Source organism: Diplotaxodon limnothrissa, linkage group LG4, assembly GCF_057381915.1.
Source record: "Diplotaxodon limnothrissa isolate DT_005_m linkage group LG4, D_limnothrissa_male_GT1.1, whole genome shotgun sequence".
In the NCBI taxonomy this organism is placed as follows: domain Eukaryota; kingdom Metazoa; phylum Chordata; class Actinopteri; order Cichliformes; family Cichlidae; genus Diplotaxodon; species Diplotaxodon limnothrissa.
Genome location: NC_140599.1, coordinates 9,570,939 through 9,587,601, shown reverse-complemented (window position 1 = coordinate 9,587,601; position 16,663 = coordinate 9,570,939). Strand labels below are relative to the sequence as shown.

General features: G+C 43.0%; 1 protein-coding gene across 6 annotated transcripts in view; it reads right to left on the bottom strand.

Moving 5' to 3' along the window:
- LOC146633262 (RNA binding protein fox-1 homolog 2-like) overlaps positions 1 to 8,669 on the bottom strand; it is a 54,569-nt gene extending 45,900 nt beyond the window's left edge. For 5 of the 6 annotated variants that reach the window (XM_085351423.1, XM_085351421.1, XM_085351422.1 and 2 more), the window contains exon 1: positions 7,699 to 8,669. In XM_085351423.1, the coding sequence (XP_085207549.1) occupies positions 7,699 to 7,953 (255 nt within the window). In that variant the 5' untranslated portion in view covers positions 7,954 to 8,669. Of the gene's footprint in view, positions 1 to 1,191; positions 1,439 to 7,698 lie in introns of those variants that run through there. The other variant, XM_085351426.1, reaches the window with a different exon arrangement.
- Between the last annotated feature and the right edge of the window lie 7,994 nt (positions 8,670 to 16,663).

Genomic DNA, 16,663 nt, shown 5'->3' with positions numbered 1-16,663 from the left:
GAGTCAGCTTTCAAAACCAGACTGAGAACGTATGATTCATTATCCTGTTTTTATGCAAATGAATCACAAAAGTGGGCTACCTTGATAACAAACAAAACATTTAGGAGCCTCAAAGTTTTAAGAATAGCAAAAGTTAAGCGAGAGAGGCCAGTTTCAGTTTAATTTTGGCTAAAGACCAGCCACAGTTTGAGTATACCGGTAAGCTATTCTATTCTATTCTAAGCCGGCAGCGTTGGTGGTGAAAACAAACAAATCTGTGCACATACTGTTAAATTCTCCATTTTCCTCTTCAACTTTTCTTTTTTTGGATTTGGAATCCATAAGTAGGGGGGGCTCAGGACTTTTCATGTAAGTGTATAGACCCATGCTAACTACTCAAGACTACCTTTTTTTTTTTTTTTTTTAAATTACAAAAAAGTCTGGCCCTTTGGAAGTGAAATATAAAGAAATGGCCCAAGACTTTTGCACAGTATCAAGAACACGTGAAAGAAATTTCACTACATCTAGAACAAGCGTCACCTTTGAACTCAAGGATGAAGCGATTTAATTTTACCGCTCAATGGTTCTACACCCCTGTATCTCACAACTGTTTGTCCATTCATTCCAAATAATGTAGAGATTACAATCAAACATCTATTAGGTCAAAATGGTGATGTTTAAAATAACCTTCTAAAGGCATTTACAATTTATTTGAAAAGGTCACGTGTCAAGTTTGGACAGACAAGGCAGTTGTGTAACTATCTAAATATTGCAAGTGCCAAAAGTGTTTACTGGACAAATGTCCAGTTAGTGATTTAACAGATGTGAACTCTTTGTTGCCTTTATCACAAAGTAAAGCCGAGAATTTAAAAAAGATTTGATGAATGTTGTAAATAACACAACACAATAGCAAAAGGATCCAACTGTTAATGTGGCACAACTTCAAAGGTCAAACTGTAAATTAACTGGTACTGGACTAAGCCACCAAGTTAAACGCAATTCATAAATTCCACCAATAACCTGCACAGGTTGCTTCACTCTTCTCTGTCAGATCTAATTATTGTTTCAGTCTGCCGAGGCAGAGCTCTTAGTGCACTGTGGACATGCTTTATGCTGTAAGGCCTCATTAATAAAAGCTTTAAAAGAACTAAATAAAAATCAAAGAAATACAAAACTATCGCAGTGCATTCAGCTGAAGTTGGGAAAACTCACATAGCAAACCAGGGTATCATTCATAGACAGCTGTGATGGGTATTGTGGCAGCACATCGCAGATGACCCCCATGTAAGGGAAGCACTGAATTGACATTTGGCTGTATGTGTGGGAGGAGATGGGAGCACATGTGACAGTTTGGGGGCAGCCTTGGGGAGGAGCTATGCTGGGTGGGGGAGCAGTGGCATGATGACTATAAAGGGAGTGCTAGCATGAAAGTGCCATGTGAAGGAGCTGAAACCAGGAAATCAAGTGAGAGACAAAGGGATCTCAAACCTATTCTGATCTCTTTATGAATGGTGGCGTCTAGAGCAGGGCGATATGGCCAAAAATATTTATCACGATATATATTTGAAAATTTGCGATAACGATATAACCGACGATATAATTGATGCGAGACAAAATACAACTCCACAACATTACTAGCGCAAAAAGACAACCTTCCATTTATTTTCACTTAAACAAGAAGCTGGTTTTTATGTACATTAAAGCTTTATAAAAATGTAACAGTGCAAATGCAAATTCCTTGCTGAAAGTTTAACCAAAAGGCATTTCCAGTAGAAATGGGCTGACATATCCTGAGCATAACCATGTATAATATCCACTGAAGTTAAAAAGAGGTGCTTTGCAACATTAAACTGCAGTGTGCAGTACGTATTTTTCGCACCATAAGGTGCACGGGATTATAAGGCACATTAAGCGAAACAAAGCAGTCAGATAAATCAAACTTTATTAAACTCATTCTTCTTGCTTCCTCCACTTCTGTACCATTGATTCATTAATGTTGAATTCTCTGGCAGCTGCTCTATTCCCATGTTGTTGCAGTATATTAATGACTAACCTCGTATTGTGGATGGATTATCTCAGTTGTTCTCCTGACTGAAGTTTGGTCCGTTTACAGCATCCTGCCATGCGATTGCATTTGTCTCTAACCATGAAGAACCTTCACGTTAACTTTTATAAGTGGAAAAGTGTTAGTGTTCGTCCTCCAGCTTCACTGTTTATGTTATGCTAACATAGCTGTGTCGCTAGCGATCACGTAGCACATCATTATATACCAGCTAGCCCAACTTCAGTAACCCTACAAACGTCACTGCTGTTTAGTTTCCTGTCTTCATTTATGTTGGAAGTGATAGCAGAGCTGTAAGTTTGATTTTTTTCAGAAATCTCTCCGTCAGAACATGCTATATCATGCTTAGGTAACTAGCGAAACTAGCGAGCTAACTTCCGCTAGCTTCCTGCTAACTTCTAACTCCGTTAAATGTAATAACTTTTGTTTTCATGGATGCCTGGAAGTTAAACTTTATAGTTACACCTGGTAAAGCAGCAATGCTGATCGTTTTATTAAAGATGAAAGAATTTAGACAGTTTTTAACTCTAAGTGATGCTGCAGTGTTGTTTGACCTGAAGCATACGGAGTTTAGGACCCAGATTACTCCCAGATTTAAGAGCATCTTAGTCCGACAAATATGACAATAACAACGGCCGCTTGCATGTTCTGCAAAAAAATGTGCTTTGTTGTGTATCTGATGGACAAACACCAAACCAGTTCCACATCACTGAAGTTGCACCATTTTTACAAACCAATTCTGGTTCATCTGTTTCACTCAACAATCGGCCATGTGCGTATGAAAACAAAGGCACTGCGCATGCGCGTTTTACTCCCATTCTATCGCGATATTTCATTTTCCTATCGTTGCCTAACATTATACCGGTATTACCGTGAACGGTATAATATGGCCCAGCCCTAGTGGCGTCCTTCTTTTGTCTGCTGTCGATGCTTGGGTAATAATGCTGTTGCGTAGTGAGCTGAGCTGAACACAAGAAGGGAGGGAGAAAAGAGGAGTTGAGCAACTGCATATGGGGAATTTTAGCTTATCGTTGCTGGTTCAAAAGTCAAGGGTGAGTCCACTGTGCTGTGGCTCAAAGTTTAACAGCAATCATTAACAGCTGCACAGCACATAATGCGAGACCAGGTTGGGACTGTGTGACCCTCTGCAACACATGTTAGCACATTAGTATGTGCCGAACACACAACTGGTCCCACACCTCCCCGTCCTCCTAACACTTTCCACTTCTGGGGATATTTCTTCTTAGCATAATGGCAGTTGCTGACTTCTGGCTGCTTGTGACTAATGATTTTTTTCATTATCAGTGAATCTGAGTGTTACTGTTATCTCAAGTCATCTTTTAAGGCTTTAATAGTCTTAAAATTGAAAAATGTGCATCGCAGCTAAACAAAAACCCTCTGTCCCTTTCAGTTTACAATAATGTATGGAGGAGAAAGGCAGTTAATCAACCCAATTGGGGAGGATGGAAAAAAAGAAAAAACTACTGATAAATCATGATCAAACAAAAATGCAGATTAATCTTCTCTTCACTTATTACTTGCCAACAAATCATTTTGTTTCTTCCATACAGGGTTTCCTGTTACCTCACTGACACTTTTCCCTGTCTTTGCATTTCTTTTTTCATCACTTTTACTAACCACTAATAAGTCTAGCTGTGCCAGTCAAACGAAGTCAGTGTTAAATCCAGGGATTACGCTCACGTGCAAACACGCAGGGATGAATAGTTATTACACACTTTGGGGATGCATGCACAGAGGGTGTCTTAGTAGTGCCTGCAGAGTGTATGCAACAAAATTGAGGGCATGCAGATGTGCACATGGAGCCTCGTGTTTACCACATTATGACAACAATGCAATCACATGGACCCAGGCAGACCTTTGGATACATGCAACACACATGTAACTTGGCAACACTTATAATTGATTTTAATAGCTAAAGGATTTGGGGTTGATCAGCTTTTACACATCTCACTGGGGAATGCCTCAGCTGGAAAATTTTGCTGTAGCTACGTCACAACCACAAACCCCTCCATAACCTACAGCATAATCTGAAGCGTACCTGCCCAGAAATGTCACTATAGGTTGGATTGGCCCATTATTGTGATTGGCCTGTTCAGCACAATTGATTCATCGTGTGCATTTTCGACTCGTCTTTTGCTGCAGTTGATGAATTTTTCAGCGAGAAAATGACAATCATCCTCTCACTATAAGGAATAATAATCATAACACATCATAATATATGGACTCACAAATGTCAGCAAAGGAAAGAAGATCACCAAAACTATTGGAATGGACATGAGGGAAATACACAAAGACCAATATTTTTGCCTATGATGCACAAAAAAAGAAAAAGAAAAACAACAAGCACGGGGACTCTGGAGGGAATAAAGTCCACAACCACACTTTAAACACATAATGAACCAACACAAGCATAAATGCGAGCAACAACGTTAGCCACTTACATGGTTTATGTTGTAGGTTTGACAAAGACCCCCCGCAGCAGTCTAACGCAGGTCTTACAGTAAGCTCCAATCAAAACTCCTCACACATGCAGAGAGAAGCACAGAAACTACCGCCGGCAGAAATAACAGACGCAGTAAAATTTTACACTGCACTAAAATGAAACAAGGGCATATAAACTATTTAAACAAATTGTTAAATGTTCAGTTTTACATATTTTTTAAATATTTATGCATTTTTATTGTTTTTGTCCTGTGGCTTTGAGGGCCTAAGGGGAAAAAAAGGAGGTGCAATTACGGTGGGTACATGTAATATTGTTGTGATATCCAAGGTTCATGAGACTTTAAAGTTCTTGTTGCAATTTACTTTCTTGCCTGGGCTGCGGGGGTATTCTTTAACGTCTCTTTTCTCAGGCAACCATCAGCTCTCATGTTTGCAGCACAATAAGTTCTGAAGCTGCTCAGCAGACTAAACTTTAACTTCACTTGTTCCACGAGAAGTAATGATTCTCAGTGCTATGGATGCTGCTTGTGGTGAACACTATGAATAAAAAAAAAAACGTGCGCTATCGGTGATAATCTTTTTCAGTGATCTGTTCATACATACCGCCCACACCCCCCACCCCAACTCCACCCTGGCCCCATTAAAGCGATCGCTCTGGTTAATGCCCTCTCCTAAATGAGCTTTGATCTCGTTAGCGCGACACAAAGCCTCTTTACTGCCAACGATAGGACAAATCGGCTCTCCGAGAAATGCGGAAAGAGGGAGAGTTGGATACTGTACTCCCACTACCTCAGCGCAGACAACAGTGCTGCCTCAAGGGGAAGCATCAATAAGACCAACAGAGCGTACCAAACATACAAAGAAAGAGCGCATAGGGGGAGATGAAGCGGAGGGGAAAGGGGGGAAAAGGAGAGAGGAAAATAAGACAACACAGCTGGGAAAAAGAAATGGATATTCCACCGATTTGAGTGATGGGAGACGGGCTGAGAAATGAAGACATTATCAAAGATGGCAGTGGGGGAGATAGATGGGGCGGCACAGAGGAAAGAGTGAATCCGGGGGGGGGCTTGCCTCAGTGGCACGCTGAAAGCCTGTGAACCAGGAGTCAATTAGCAATCTGGAAATATGCCTGGGGGGAGGCAGGAGGGGGACAAATCAGAGGACAGATAAGGGTGGGGGTGGGAAGGGGTGCAGTTTGTATGAGGTGGAGCGGGGGAGGAGAGCAGCAACAACAAAAGAGGGGAGGCTGCACTCTCGTTTATTATTACAGTCCTGATTTGCAGTCAGCCTGGAAGGTCAGAAGTATACCAGCTCGAGCTCACTGCAGGAGCCCTACAGTAATTGCTGGGTGCATTTAGTTCAAGGAACATCCACTGGAGTCATCATCTCCATCGCGAGCAGCCATGCAGCGCCCGAGAGCTACTCGATACATCCCCTCAATGTCATTTTCCGATTTATTTATCCTTTGCATAAAGTGTCACTGAGCTGATTATCGTCATTCAGGCCCTGTCCTCATGCTTATCTCTCCCACAACTGATGGTGTCATGCCTGCCATCCATCACTTCCCTCGCATACTTTATCATGCCGCCTGATGGATGCAAACTAACCGCTCAGATTTTCACTCTGCCATCAGTCTCCTTTATCCCACCTCCCCACCCCCACCCCAAAATCCCCACATCTATCCATCTATCAGTCCCCAGTCACACCTCTCTCTCTCTCTCCTCTAATCCACTCGCACATTGTGCCCAATTAAACCACGATCCTCGCTTTCCCCTCTTTATCCTCCACGTGCAACCTTCGGCGCACTCTCTTTCTCTTGCTGTAGCCTCATCCTCCCTTTTATTTCATTTACACGACCTCACCCCGACCCCAACAATCAATACAACCGATGGGCAGCGAGAATCCACCACATGCCGCCCTGCTCATTGTCACATCATCTTTGCCAGCGGGCTATAACCTTTTCCCATCATCAACATCCATCCTCTGTGAGGCTCACTGAGCATCACAGCATCACACTTGGACCTTTCTGTCTTTGCAGCGGGTCAGCTGCACAGCCCATTGAAGCATTTTACCAGTTTCCCCAGGATTCAATTACCTGCAGACGACCTCAAGTCGTGTCCGCCTGCCCTTCGACTACCGTTAGAGCAGTTTCCCTGGTCTTTGAAAAAGAAAAAAAAAAAAAACAAAACCCACCAGACGTCAGCTGAAATTTTTCTCTTGTACTATTGCATTACAGGGGCACTTCAAAGCATGTGTGTGTAGGTGTAGGAATGATGCGTGCTGTGTGTTTGCAAGAGAGAAATAAATAGCAAGAGATCCAGGCAGAACAAGTGAGAGGTGCACCCTGCGCCTCGGCAGTTCTCTAGTTTACTGTAACGTACACAGGTTGGTCCGGGGAGGCAGGAATGGACGCTGATGCTTTGCTGTCTCAGCAGTCGAGTCATAAAAGCAAGGGAAGACCCGTGTTAAGGAGGGGCCCCCAGAGACCCTTCGCTCCTTCAAGCTCAAAAAAAAAAAAGGCTCTGTTCTTTGTCTTTCTCTGTGGTGACCCCTCCCCCAATCCTTGTCTGCCTCTCTCTTTTAACACCTAGCGACAATCATGGGGGGGCACGGAGCCATTAAATGCCCTGCATGTGTGTGTCAGGATTTCTGAAGACTCACTGACAAATTATCCGCACAGTTCAAAGTAATTTCATCCACATAAGTATAAAAATACAAAATCCCTCGCAACATGTGACAAAGCACTGGTTTACCTTCTGTGAGGCAGGCATGATGAATGGCTCTGATCTTTGCCGTGGTGTCTGGGACTGTCATAGCAATGGAGCCTGGATCATATTACCTTTGTCTGGTTTGGTAAGAGCAGCACCAAGAGGAACAAACAGCAAGCCTCGATAATCACAGCAAGCAACGCGTTTACTACTGAGACACTTTTCCTGCGTTTCGCTTGTTATAATTAAAGGATTTGCTGTTGCAACGATGCATGATTATCAAGAGGGGAAAATGCGCGCGTGGAGGGGGGGCTGTCAAAAACATCATCCTTCCTAGCTGATGCTTAGAAGCAAACAGAAAAAACAGCGAAGAAGGAAAAGGAGGGCGGATGATACTGAGTTCAGTGAGCAGCATTTGTAACAGATGGAAACAAAAAAGACACAGATGTGAGAAACATATCTTTTGTGTTTACACTGCATTCATACCTGGCCAATGTCACCGACAACACTCCCGGTCCCGTCTATCCTTGGTCTTTTGCACTCCGCCCCGGACAAGTCAGTGAGGGCAGCGGCAGTCTGAGCGTCGGGCTCCGGATCTCCTCTCTTCATCCCTCGGACCACGGCTGGACCCCCGGCCGCGTTTGCATGGGGTCCGGCTGCTGTATCAATGTCCCTTTCCCGGTCCATTATTCCCCGACTAACGGGTAGCATAATAGATGCAACGTCGGTCGACATTAACATTGGACGGGAGACAGTCACCAGTCAAAAGTCTCTTTGGCTTTTTCTTTTCTTTTGTTACCTTTGCCTTCTCCTTTTGGTTTGTCCACGGCTCGATATTCACAATGGATTTGGCTTTTCCCAGACAGATAATATTGAACGGATTTTCATCAATATACACAAGCTTGCACTGTTTATTGTCTAACTTAGCCTTAGCTATGCGAGACACCCCTTTAAAACCATGGCAGAATCCAACACAAAGCACATTAAGTACAGTTGTCCCTCTCTTTCTTTTTTCCCCCTGAAAAAAGAAAAACGACGACAGTGTCCTATTTTAATAAAGATCACACGTCCGACTCTCGGATGCCTGACAAGCTAATTAGCTAGCTAACATCGGCTAGCCTGCTAGCATTACATTCCGCTAGCTCTCTTTATAAATGTGGCTCGGAGAGCACACTCTCGCTGCCAAGAATAGAAAATGTTGGAAATTAGCTTCGCGTAATACTACTCCTTCTGCGGGGCCAGCCAGTCACCCTCTCCTCTCGCCCCTAAACGCGTGGGGATTTTTTCTTTTGCAGTGAACTCCTCTGTGGTTCCTACCAGCTTTCCCCTTGAATTCTCTCCCTTCTTGTCCGTTCCCTCGCCTCGGTCTGCTGTGGATGAGTCTTGGCGTGCGTACCTTGGCTACCGACGAACACGATTTCCTCTGGTCTCAGTCCCAGTTGGTGTAACTCGTAGTGTGTAGGGAGCCCGAGTGCGCTGATCTGCGGTCAGATTTGCCCGTGAACACCGGGCTCGCGGACAGGGGGAGTGAGGTAAGGCGGGCTGGTCTGAGGTCTGCCTTTCCTCGGTCTCCTTCTCCTCCTTTTTTCCCTCCTGATCCCACCACCTCAGAGCTCCCTCCTCCTCAACCCTGTTATTTATTTATTTTTTCCCAGTTAATATAAAAATTGCACTATTTTGCAGGTCGTGACGATGCCCAAAAATTATTATTTTTTGCGCCTAAAATTACCTAAAATGTTAAGCAGAAAATAAATAATAATAATAATGAATAATAGTAAAATATATAAATATTAATGAAATATCTCAAAAACACAAAAGCCACATTTTGCTTTTGAACAACATATGATTATTATTATTTTTATTTATTTATCTAGTTCGTTATTTTTATTGGGAGTCAGCTACTCCCATTGTAACAGTTTTGTAGCAAAATACGCCTCCAACATTTGCAAAAAGGAAACCTACATAACCACATAAATGAAAACACGCAGCTAATAGCCAAAGGCCTAAAGTACTTAAATAAAATGGGAGGGGGGGATTAAACAAATCAATCAATCAAAGGAGCCCAAAACCGGCCTTTCCACTTTCGGTTTTTAAGCAACGCTTCACAGCACAGTCGTGTTTCTTAATGTTGTTGCGCCCCCTTGTGGGTCTTCAGTCACAAAGCGTCCGATAGGAAACCGCTTTCATCCTGACTACCGGGCTTTGATGTTATATAATTCATACAAAAAGTAACACTTATCAAATACAGTTGCTGATGTGAGGAAATGTTTACAGTGACCAACCAACAGAAAAAATAAATAAAAATACTTGAGCCGTAAATCCTGCACCTCACCTGACTGCCTTAAAACAGATGATCGCAGTCACTTTCTGCTCAGCTGTCTGTGTCTAAATGTGTGTCATGATGGAGGTATTGTATGTTTATGTGTGTGTGTTTCCCTTCATCTCTGTGACTCACTCTAACGACACCCTTGTCTCTACCTGTCTCCCTGCCACCCACTGAACCTGCAGTGATTGACGGCAGTGAGGTCACATCACTCCTCCCGTCTGCCTGTTTCCTATCAGAGGCAGAGGGAGCCATTACTCAGCTATTACTACCAACACGGACTTCATGGGTTGTGGAAAAATAGAGCAAAATATCTGTTACGGGAAATGACACTTTACTGAGATCATTCTTCTTGATCTTTTGATGTCCTCTGATCTGTGTTTAATCCAGCTGGTTAAGAGGTCACAGGGCATTTCAGGAGGAGGATTCGTTACTCATTTAACAGAGTTTTTTATTTGACTTTGTCTGATTCCTGCCTACTGCTATTTATTCTATATTGATGTCACTTGCTGAGGGTAGTAGTAGGCATAGTTTATTTGCAGATCTCCAGCTACACTCACTGGCCACTTTATTGGGTACATCTGTTCAACTCTTTGTTAACACGAGTACCTGCGTAGCCAGTCACATGGCAGCATTTCAATGCATTTAAACATTTAAACAGGTGGGTACATTATGCCACTCAAGAATCTGAGTGTGATTGATGGTGACCCTTGATCTCAGGACTTTCCCTTTGACCTTTTGACTTTTCTGGAAGCTTGTCAGGTGTGAGAAGCGTGACCAGTTGCCGTCACAAATTTCCTACCACACAGAAAGGAGCACAGTTCATGATTGAAAAGCATTTCATCTTTTCTACTTTTTCTTTTATCCACACTTTGGAGAATTAAGCCTTATAGAAAGACCTACTTGTTAAAGCAAATTTAGAGTTACAACTGTTGTTCACTACAGGGAATCGAAGCATATTCTTTGTTAACATGTATCGCTGTCAGGGTGTGGGTTCAGGAAGCAGACCCCAACGCAAGACTCTTCCGAGACAAAGCAGTGAATTTATTAACAGTGATGACAACAAATATATCCAAATCTTCAGCATTGTGGCTTTCCAAGGTGATCTTCTCGATTCTCCCCACACAGTGCGAGTGTTTGTGACAGTGAATAAACAGTTTCCATATCTGTGCTCTAATCTGTGTCTCTAATAAACAATCAGCTGCAGCTGGTGACGGCTTATGAGCGGCAGTTGAGGCTGTCTCCAGCGTGGGAACACTTCCAGCTCGAATGATCACCCGGCGTCCAAAACTTCCGGGAGTGCTCGCCAGAATTTCAAGTATTTCAGCTGCCAATTTTTACACTCGTGAGTCTAGTATATTTTTCTCTCTGTCTCTCTCTCTCAGACACAGACACACTCAGACACCACCGTTGTCATTATATAGCTTGCTGTTCAAACTGACGCTCAAATTTCCAAGCACCTCCTGAACACCTCATCCTTTTTTTAACCCATGGCAGCTGTACTTTATTACCTTTACACATATGACTGGAGCAGAATTTTGAGCAAGCAATAAAAACCTAAGATTTTAAGAATTATTCAGTCAGTATAGTATTTTGTTAAACTTTATGGCATCATTGTGATATCCAAGTAACCTCTGAAAAAATAAGTAACTGAAAAAGTCACTTAGATGAGCGATGAAACAGTTCTCCCACTCAAAACACCATGTCCAGATGAACAAAATCCCCTTTTTGGGAAGTATGTTTTTAATTTTAATCAGAGATTTGCGATCACTGCTTCCTACTTGGTCCACATGATGGATGACTCTTTGATGTCCTCAGACCAATGCGAGCAGTCCTGTCCTGTGTGGAGCTTCACTACATTGAAGCTCCACACAGCGTCATGTAGGATACGAAAACTGCTTCTAATGCTTGTTCTTCCATACTCTGGGATTTTGTCCAGAATAAGTGAAAGTGACTATACAAAACATTTTCTAAAATCAGTCATCAGACCTTTTACTTTGTTTAAATAGTAATAGGATTCCTCACATCATTTTCAATGTTTTCATGGTGCAGGAAGTGGAGTGATCCAGACTGGATGTGCCCAGGATGACCCTACATACAGCTCCAGCACAAAAACCAAACTCCCAGAATGAAAGGCAGCAGGCAGCAGTGGGGATACTCATAAGTCTACTGTTGGAGCTTACCAAACTGAATCAAACACGTTCGGTAATAATGATGTAGTTGAAGCCACATAACAGAGAACTGTTTTCTAAATCCTAAAAACGGAAATACCTCTCACCACGGTGGCCTCAAACTCAAACTCCAGACAGGCAACTCCTGTTCAGATTCCCTGTAACACAAAACATTCTGCAGTGAACATACTGACCCTGATGTGGTGTTAAGTCAGCCTGTGGACAGGTTGGTGACAGTACGTTTGACCTCATTAGGATCTCTGAGGACATAAGAAGTACAGCAATTACCAGTCAGGATGCTGATTAGCTAGAGATCGGACCAGGGTTGAGAATTAGAGGAGTATACTGACTATCGCTGACGGGTCAATTCCATAACCAGTAGTTTTTAGACCCATTGGTCATTTTGTGTGTGGCGTACAGGCCTAGCATGAAACACTGTGATTTTGCTCCAGTTTTTTTGCTCCCTCTCCTCCTGTTGTGTGCAGCTGTTTGTCCTATGCAGTTAGGAAGAGACTGCAGAACTCCAGTGTTAGCCTGCCTTTGCTGTGTGGTGGCTGTATATGTTTTGATGATTTACTCCTGCTCCATGGAGAGGAGTGTATCTGCTTTCATCTAATCTTCTTGACATTTGTTTAGCTTCTAAGTTTTGCCTTTTTCTCTTGATGATGAAAGGGGCTTGTGTGTCTCTTTTAGTTAAGATTCACTTTGTTTTCAGCTACTTCCCCAGATAACCTTGGACACCATGAGTTAGCACATCTGGAGAGATATTATGTACCTTATGTCAAACCAGTGATTTATAACCCTGGTTTATAACTGAGGAAATAATAAAGGAAGTAGTAAGAGTTAATAACAGTTATAACGTTTTATGAAAATCATCACATTATGATATTTCTGAACTTGGTACTAATCAATAATCATATGTCCAAAAATAATAAATAAAATAATAAATTAAGACAACTGCTTTTGGGGGGCTGTGTGTATGTGTGAAAATGTGTTGAACGACAATAAAAAGGTTTTTCTTAATTAAATCGGTGCTTTTGTAACAACAGAGGCCTGTGAGGACGGAGGGAGCTGGAGGCTGCATGCCGCACTGGCATTGGAAGGCTTTAATTCATTTTACTTGTGTTTTTTTGATTCAAAAAAGGAAAATCTGTCACTGCCGAGCGGCCAAAAACAGGTAAATGGACTCAGGTGCAGACAACACTCAGAGTTGCAAGGTGTGGATGTTACACAACTGTTTATTACTGCAAATAGAGTGACACAAACTGTGGGGTGAACAACAAAATGCAAATGACCTAAAACTATGAACTAAGGGCGAGAAGTAGAAAAATCCTCTGGAAGGGAAACAACCACTAAGAAAGAACTATTAACTAAAGCAATACTAGTGGGCACAGGCCACGAAAGTACACTATGAGTTAATTCATACAAAACTTCTTGAACAGTATCAAACACTCGGTCAATGAAACAAGCTAAAGTTTCTGTGTTAAGTTATGAGCTTATATACACACTATGGCACAGCTAGACATCACTAAAAGAATCACACAACAAAAACATGACCATGAACTAGACGTACGCTTTATGTGCCGTGAAAAAGGTCCTGGGAATTAGTCTCATGCTGTAAGGGGAGCAGCTAAGGAACCCGACACTGGGTAAAATCCCGAGCGTGAACCCTATGCTGCAGGGGAAGGGAGGAATGCAAGTGGAATGCAAGTGGGGTCAGGTATTAAAATGTGATGGGCAGTGATTAGTAACAGTCTTAGTTGTGCAGGCGGAGGCGAGACGTAGATGGGAAAGGAGAGGGGTCCGGGTGAGGCGTGAACGGAGTCCAAAAACACAAAAACTGTTGCAAGCTGGCTGTATGTCTGTGTCTATATGTCAGGTTGGGTGTCAGGCGCCACCTCTCTGGGGACATCTCAGGCCCTCCAAGGTTTGGAGGCCTATCTCCCCCTACCACCACTTCCCCTGCCAGTGGTGGACCCCCTCAGACATCGGTGCGTTGGTGGTTCTTTGTGTCCGGGGATGGGCGTCCAGGTACACACCGGCTCACTCCTTGGCGGCCGCTTATCGGGGCCTGGAGCCTGGGGCTCGCTCGGGCCACTTCGGAGGTGGGGTGCCCCCGGCCTCTCGGCCTGGGGCTCGGTCACTCAGGCGCAGCTGGCTGCCGGCGGAGCTCACGGGCGCGTCACTGCAACTCCCCCTGGCTTCTGCTCCGCGGCTGCTGAGTGAGCCCTCATCTGGGACTGTCCTCAGCTCTTTCCGGGACAGTGGCGCGGCTGCCCCTCTGTTGGTCTTCCTTGGTCTCTTGTGTTCTGGGGGCCTCTGGATGTCTGGAGTTTTGATCTCCTCCACACCTGCTTCACGCCCTGGAGGATGGGGCTGTGGCCCCCCCACACCCTCTAGCAGATTATTACATGAAGGAACCTTTTAAAAAACAAAAAACAAGCGCGTCCATGCTCACAGGTGTACACACGGGTGATCACACCCACAAACTACACCCTTTTTGGCTCCTACCTCAAAGCACACTGTGTTCTGTTGATCTTATGTGCTGCACAATAATGTTTAACATTTAGTATTTACTGTCATATTCCCATATATCATTGTGATGTTGTTTATTCTATTACTCTTGTTCTCTTCTGCTTGCTTTCTTTTTTCTTTCTCAGCAGGTGATCCAGGTGATTGATATATGCATTTTTTTTTCTCTGCCCGTTCTGTTGGTTTTTGTCTTTTGCCCTTCTCCCCCGTCCCTCTTCTCAGCTGTTTCTCTTTCCCTCTTTCTTTCTCCCCTTCTTTCCCCCAGTCAAGTCTGTCCCGTATTCAGTAAGTGAAAATAAAATAAACAATAAAAGGTGAATCAAATGGACCATTACGGCAAGGCTGGGATGGTCAGTTTGGTAAAGTAAATCCGTTGGGCATCTTTCTTTGCCTTTAGACAACAATTCTGATGGCAAAAGAGCCAAACGGGACAGGCCAAAAAAAAAAAGAAAAAAAAAAAAAAAGAACTGCTCACTCCTGATTGGACACTGAGCTGCACCACCTTCTCCTTCACTCCTCCATCTTGCTGTCCTCTGAGCTCTCTCTCCTTCATCTCCAGGGAACGAATCAGAGTGCGAGCACCCAACCTGTGGACTGTTAATCTGCAGACAAGGAAGAAAACATTTACAGTTCTAATGTTTCCTATTTTTGCTACATTAGTACATCACTGACTTTTCTGTTTTTCTGTGCTGAGGGTGCATTCTTTTTATATTAGAATTAGTAGAGTTACAGAGGGTATATAGAGTGTGAACATAAAATAAGAGCTTGATTAGGCTGTAGAAACGGATGAAAATCCAGTAAAGTGAAGAGTGTGTGTGTGTGTGTGTGTGTGTGTGTCTGGCAGGAAGTCTGAATATAGCTTGTGAGCTTGTGAGAGACGTTTCAAAAGGAAAACAGAGGAATTAGAGAATGAAAGTGCTAAGAAATAGTAATGAAAATGATATTAAATAAATGTCTTAGTGTGTTAATACAGGTGCCCATGGACTTGGCTCAACCTCAGATGAGTACAGCGGCAAAATGATAGATTAACATAATTGGAACGACAAACAGGCCAGGCTTTGGCTGAAACTTTACAGCTTCACCTCTCATCCTGCCCTTATCCTGAGAAGAAGCTTAAAGGACAGTCAATCTCCTGATGAAGACAGAAGACAGACAGAACAACACCGTAGATTTGAAGAATTAACAGCAGGCAGAAGACAGTACAACTGACCTAAAACACTGAAGGGTCCAGCAGCATGTATGTTAATGGAACATGTGCTCTGAATTACAAGCTGGAAAGTGTACCAGTGACATGACTGTGTGAAAGCACTGCATTGGACTGTCTGAGTTCATATTTGCCATGCTGGGAGTTAACCGCCAAGAAAAGACTGAAAAGTTGAAGAGAGAATGAACAGAGAAGAAGAAACGGCTGATTTGGGCCTGTGTTTGATTTGGGAGGCCACACAGGAAGCTGTGAGAAGAGGGGACGAGGACCGGTGAGAGGTGAAGGCTGGACGTGTTCAAGTGAAAGTATAGGAAAATTGGGTTGAAAATTGAGGCTGAACTTGTGGGGTTTAGAAATGTCCAGAGCATCGCAACAGAAAGGTGAATTAAAAAGAAAAAGAGAGAGAGCGGGATGAAGAAATAAATAAACTAATAATACATAAATGAATAGAAAAATCTTTTGTATATGGCGAGGTGCTGTGGGCACCTAAGTCTTTGATAGTGTAGAATTTTCAAGTCAATACCATGGTTGCATCTACTGAAAATCTCTGTGAAGCTTAAATCTCAATGACCTTGACTTCAAGGTCAGAGGTCAACTTTTCTGAAAATCAGAGGAGTTTCACATTCATAACACAGGTATGTCTACTAGGAGGCTGAAGGGTAGCTCTATATATTTATAAACAATCAAAAACAACAATTATTACACAATTTATTTCCAATTTGTATGGAATTTATTTCTGTAAAGGTGATGTTTTAGGTCTGATTGAAGGACTGATGTGATGGTAAGGTGTCCGCTGCTGCACTTTGAAGATTGGTAGGCTTTTTTTTTTAAAATTTTCACAAGAATTGCTACTTCCCCTAGAGTTTTGGCCACTCCAACAATCAGAAGATTTCCCTATGAGCAAGCATTTAGCGACAGTGGGAAGGAAAAACTCCCTTTTAAAAAGGAAGAAACCTTCAACAGAGCCAGGCTCAGGAAGGGACAGCCCTCTGCCACGACTGGTTGGGGTGGGGGGAGTGAAAATTTAAAAAAAAAGAAGCCAAAGTGATCATTATTGGAGCAGCTTAATTAATTTTTGCATTGTAATTTGCTGTTAATGTCATTTTCCAACCCCAGTTTGTATTTTTATCACTTTTGTCCAGGGTGGAAGATGCCATGCTGGAGACTGATTCAGTATGGTCTTTCAATGTTGATACATGGGAACCTTTTAGAGAGGCCAGG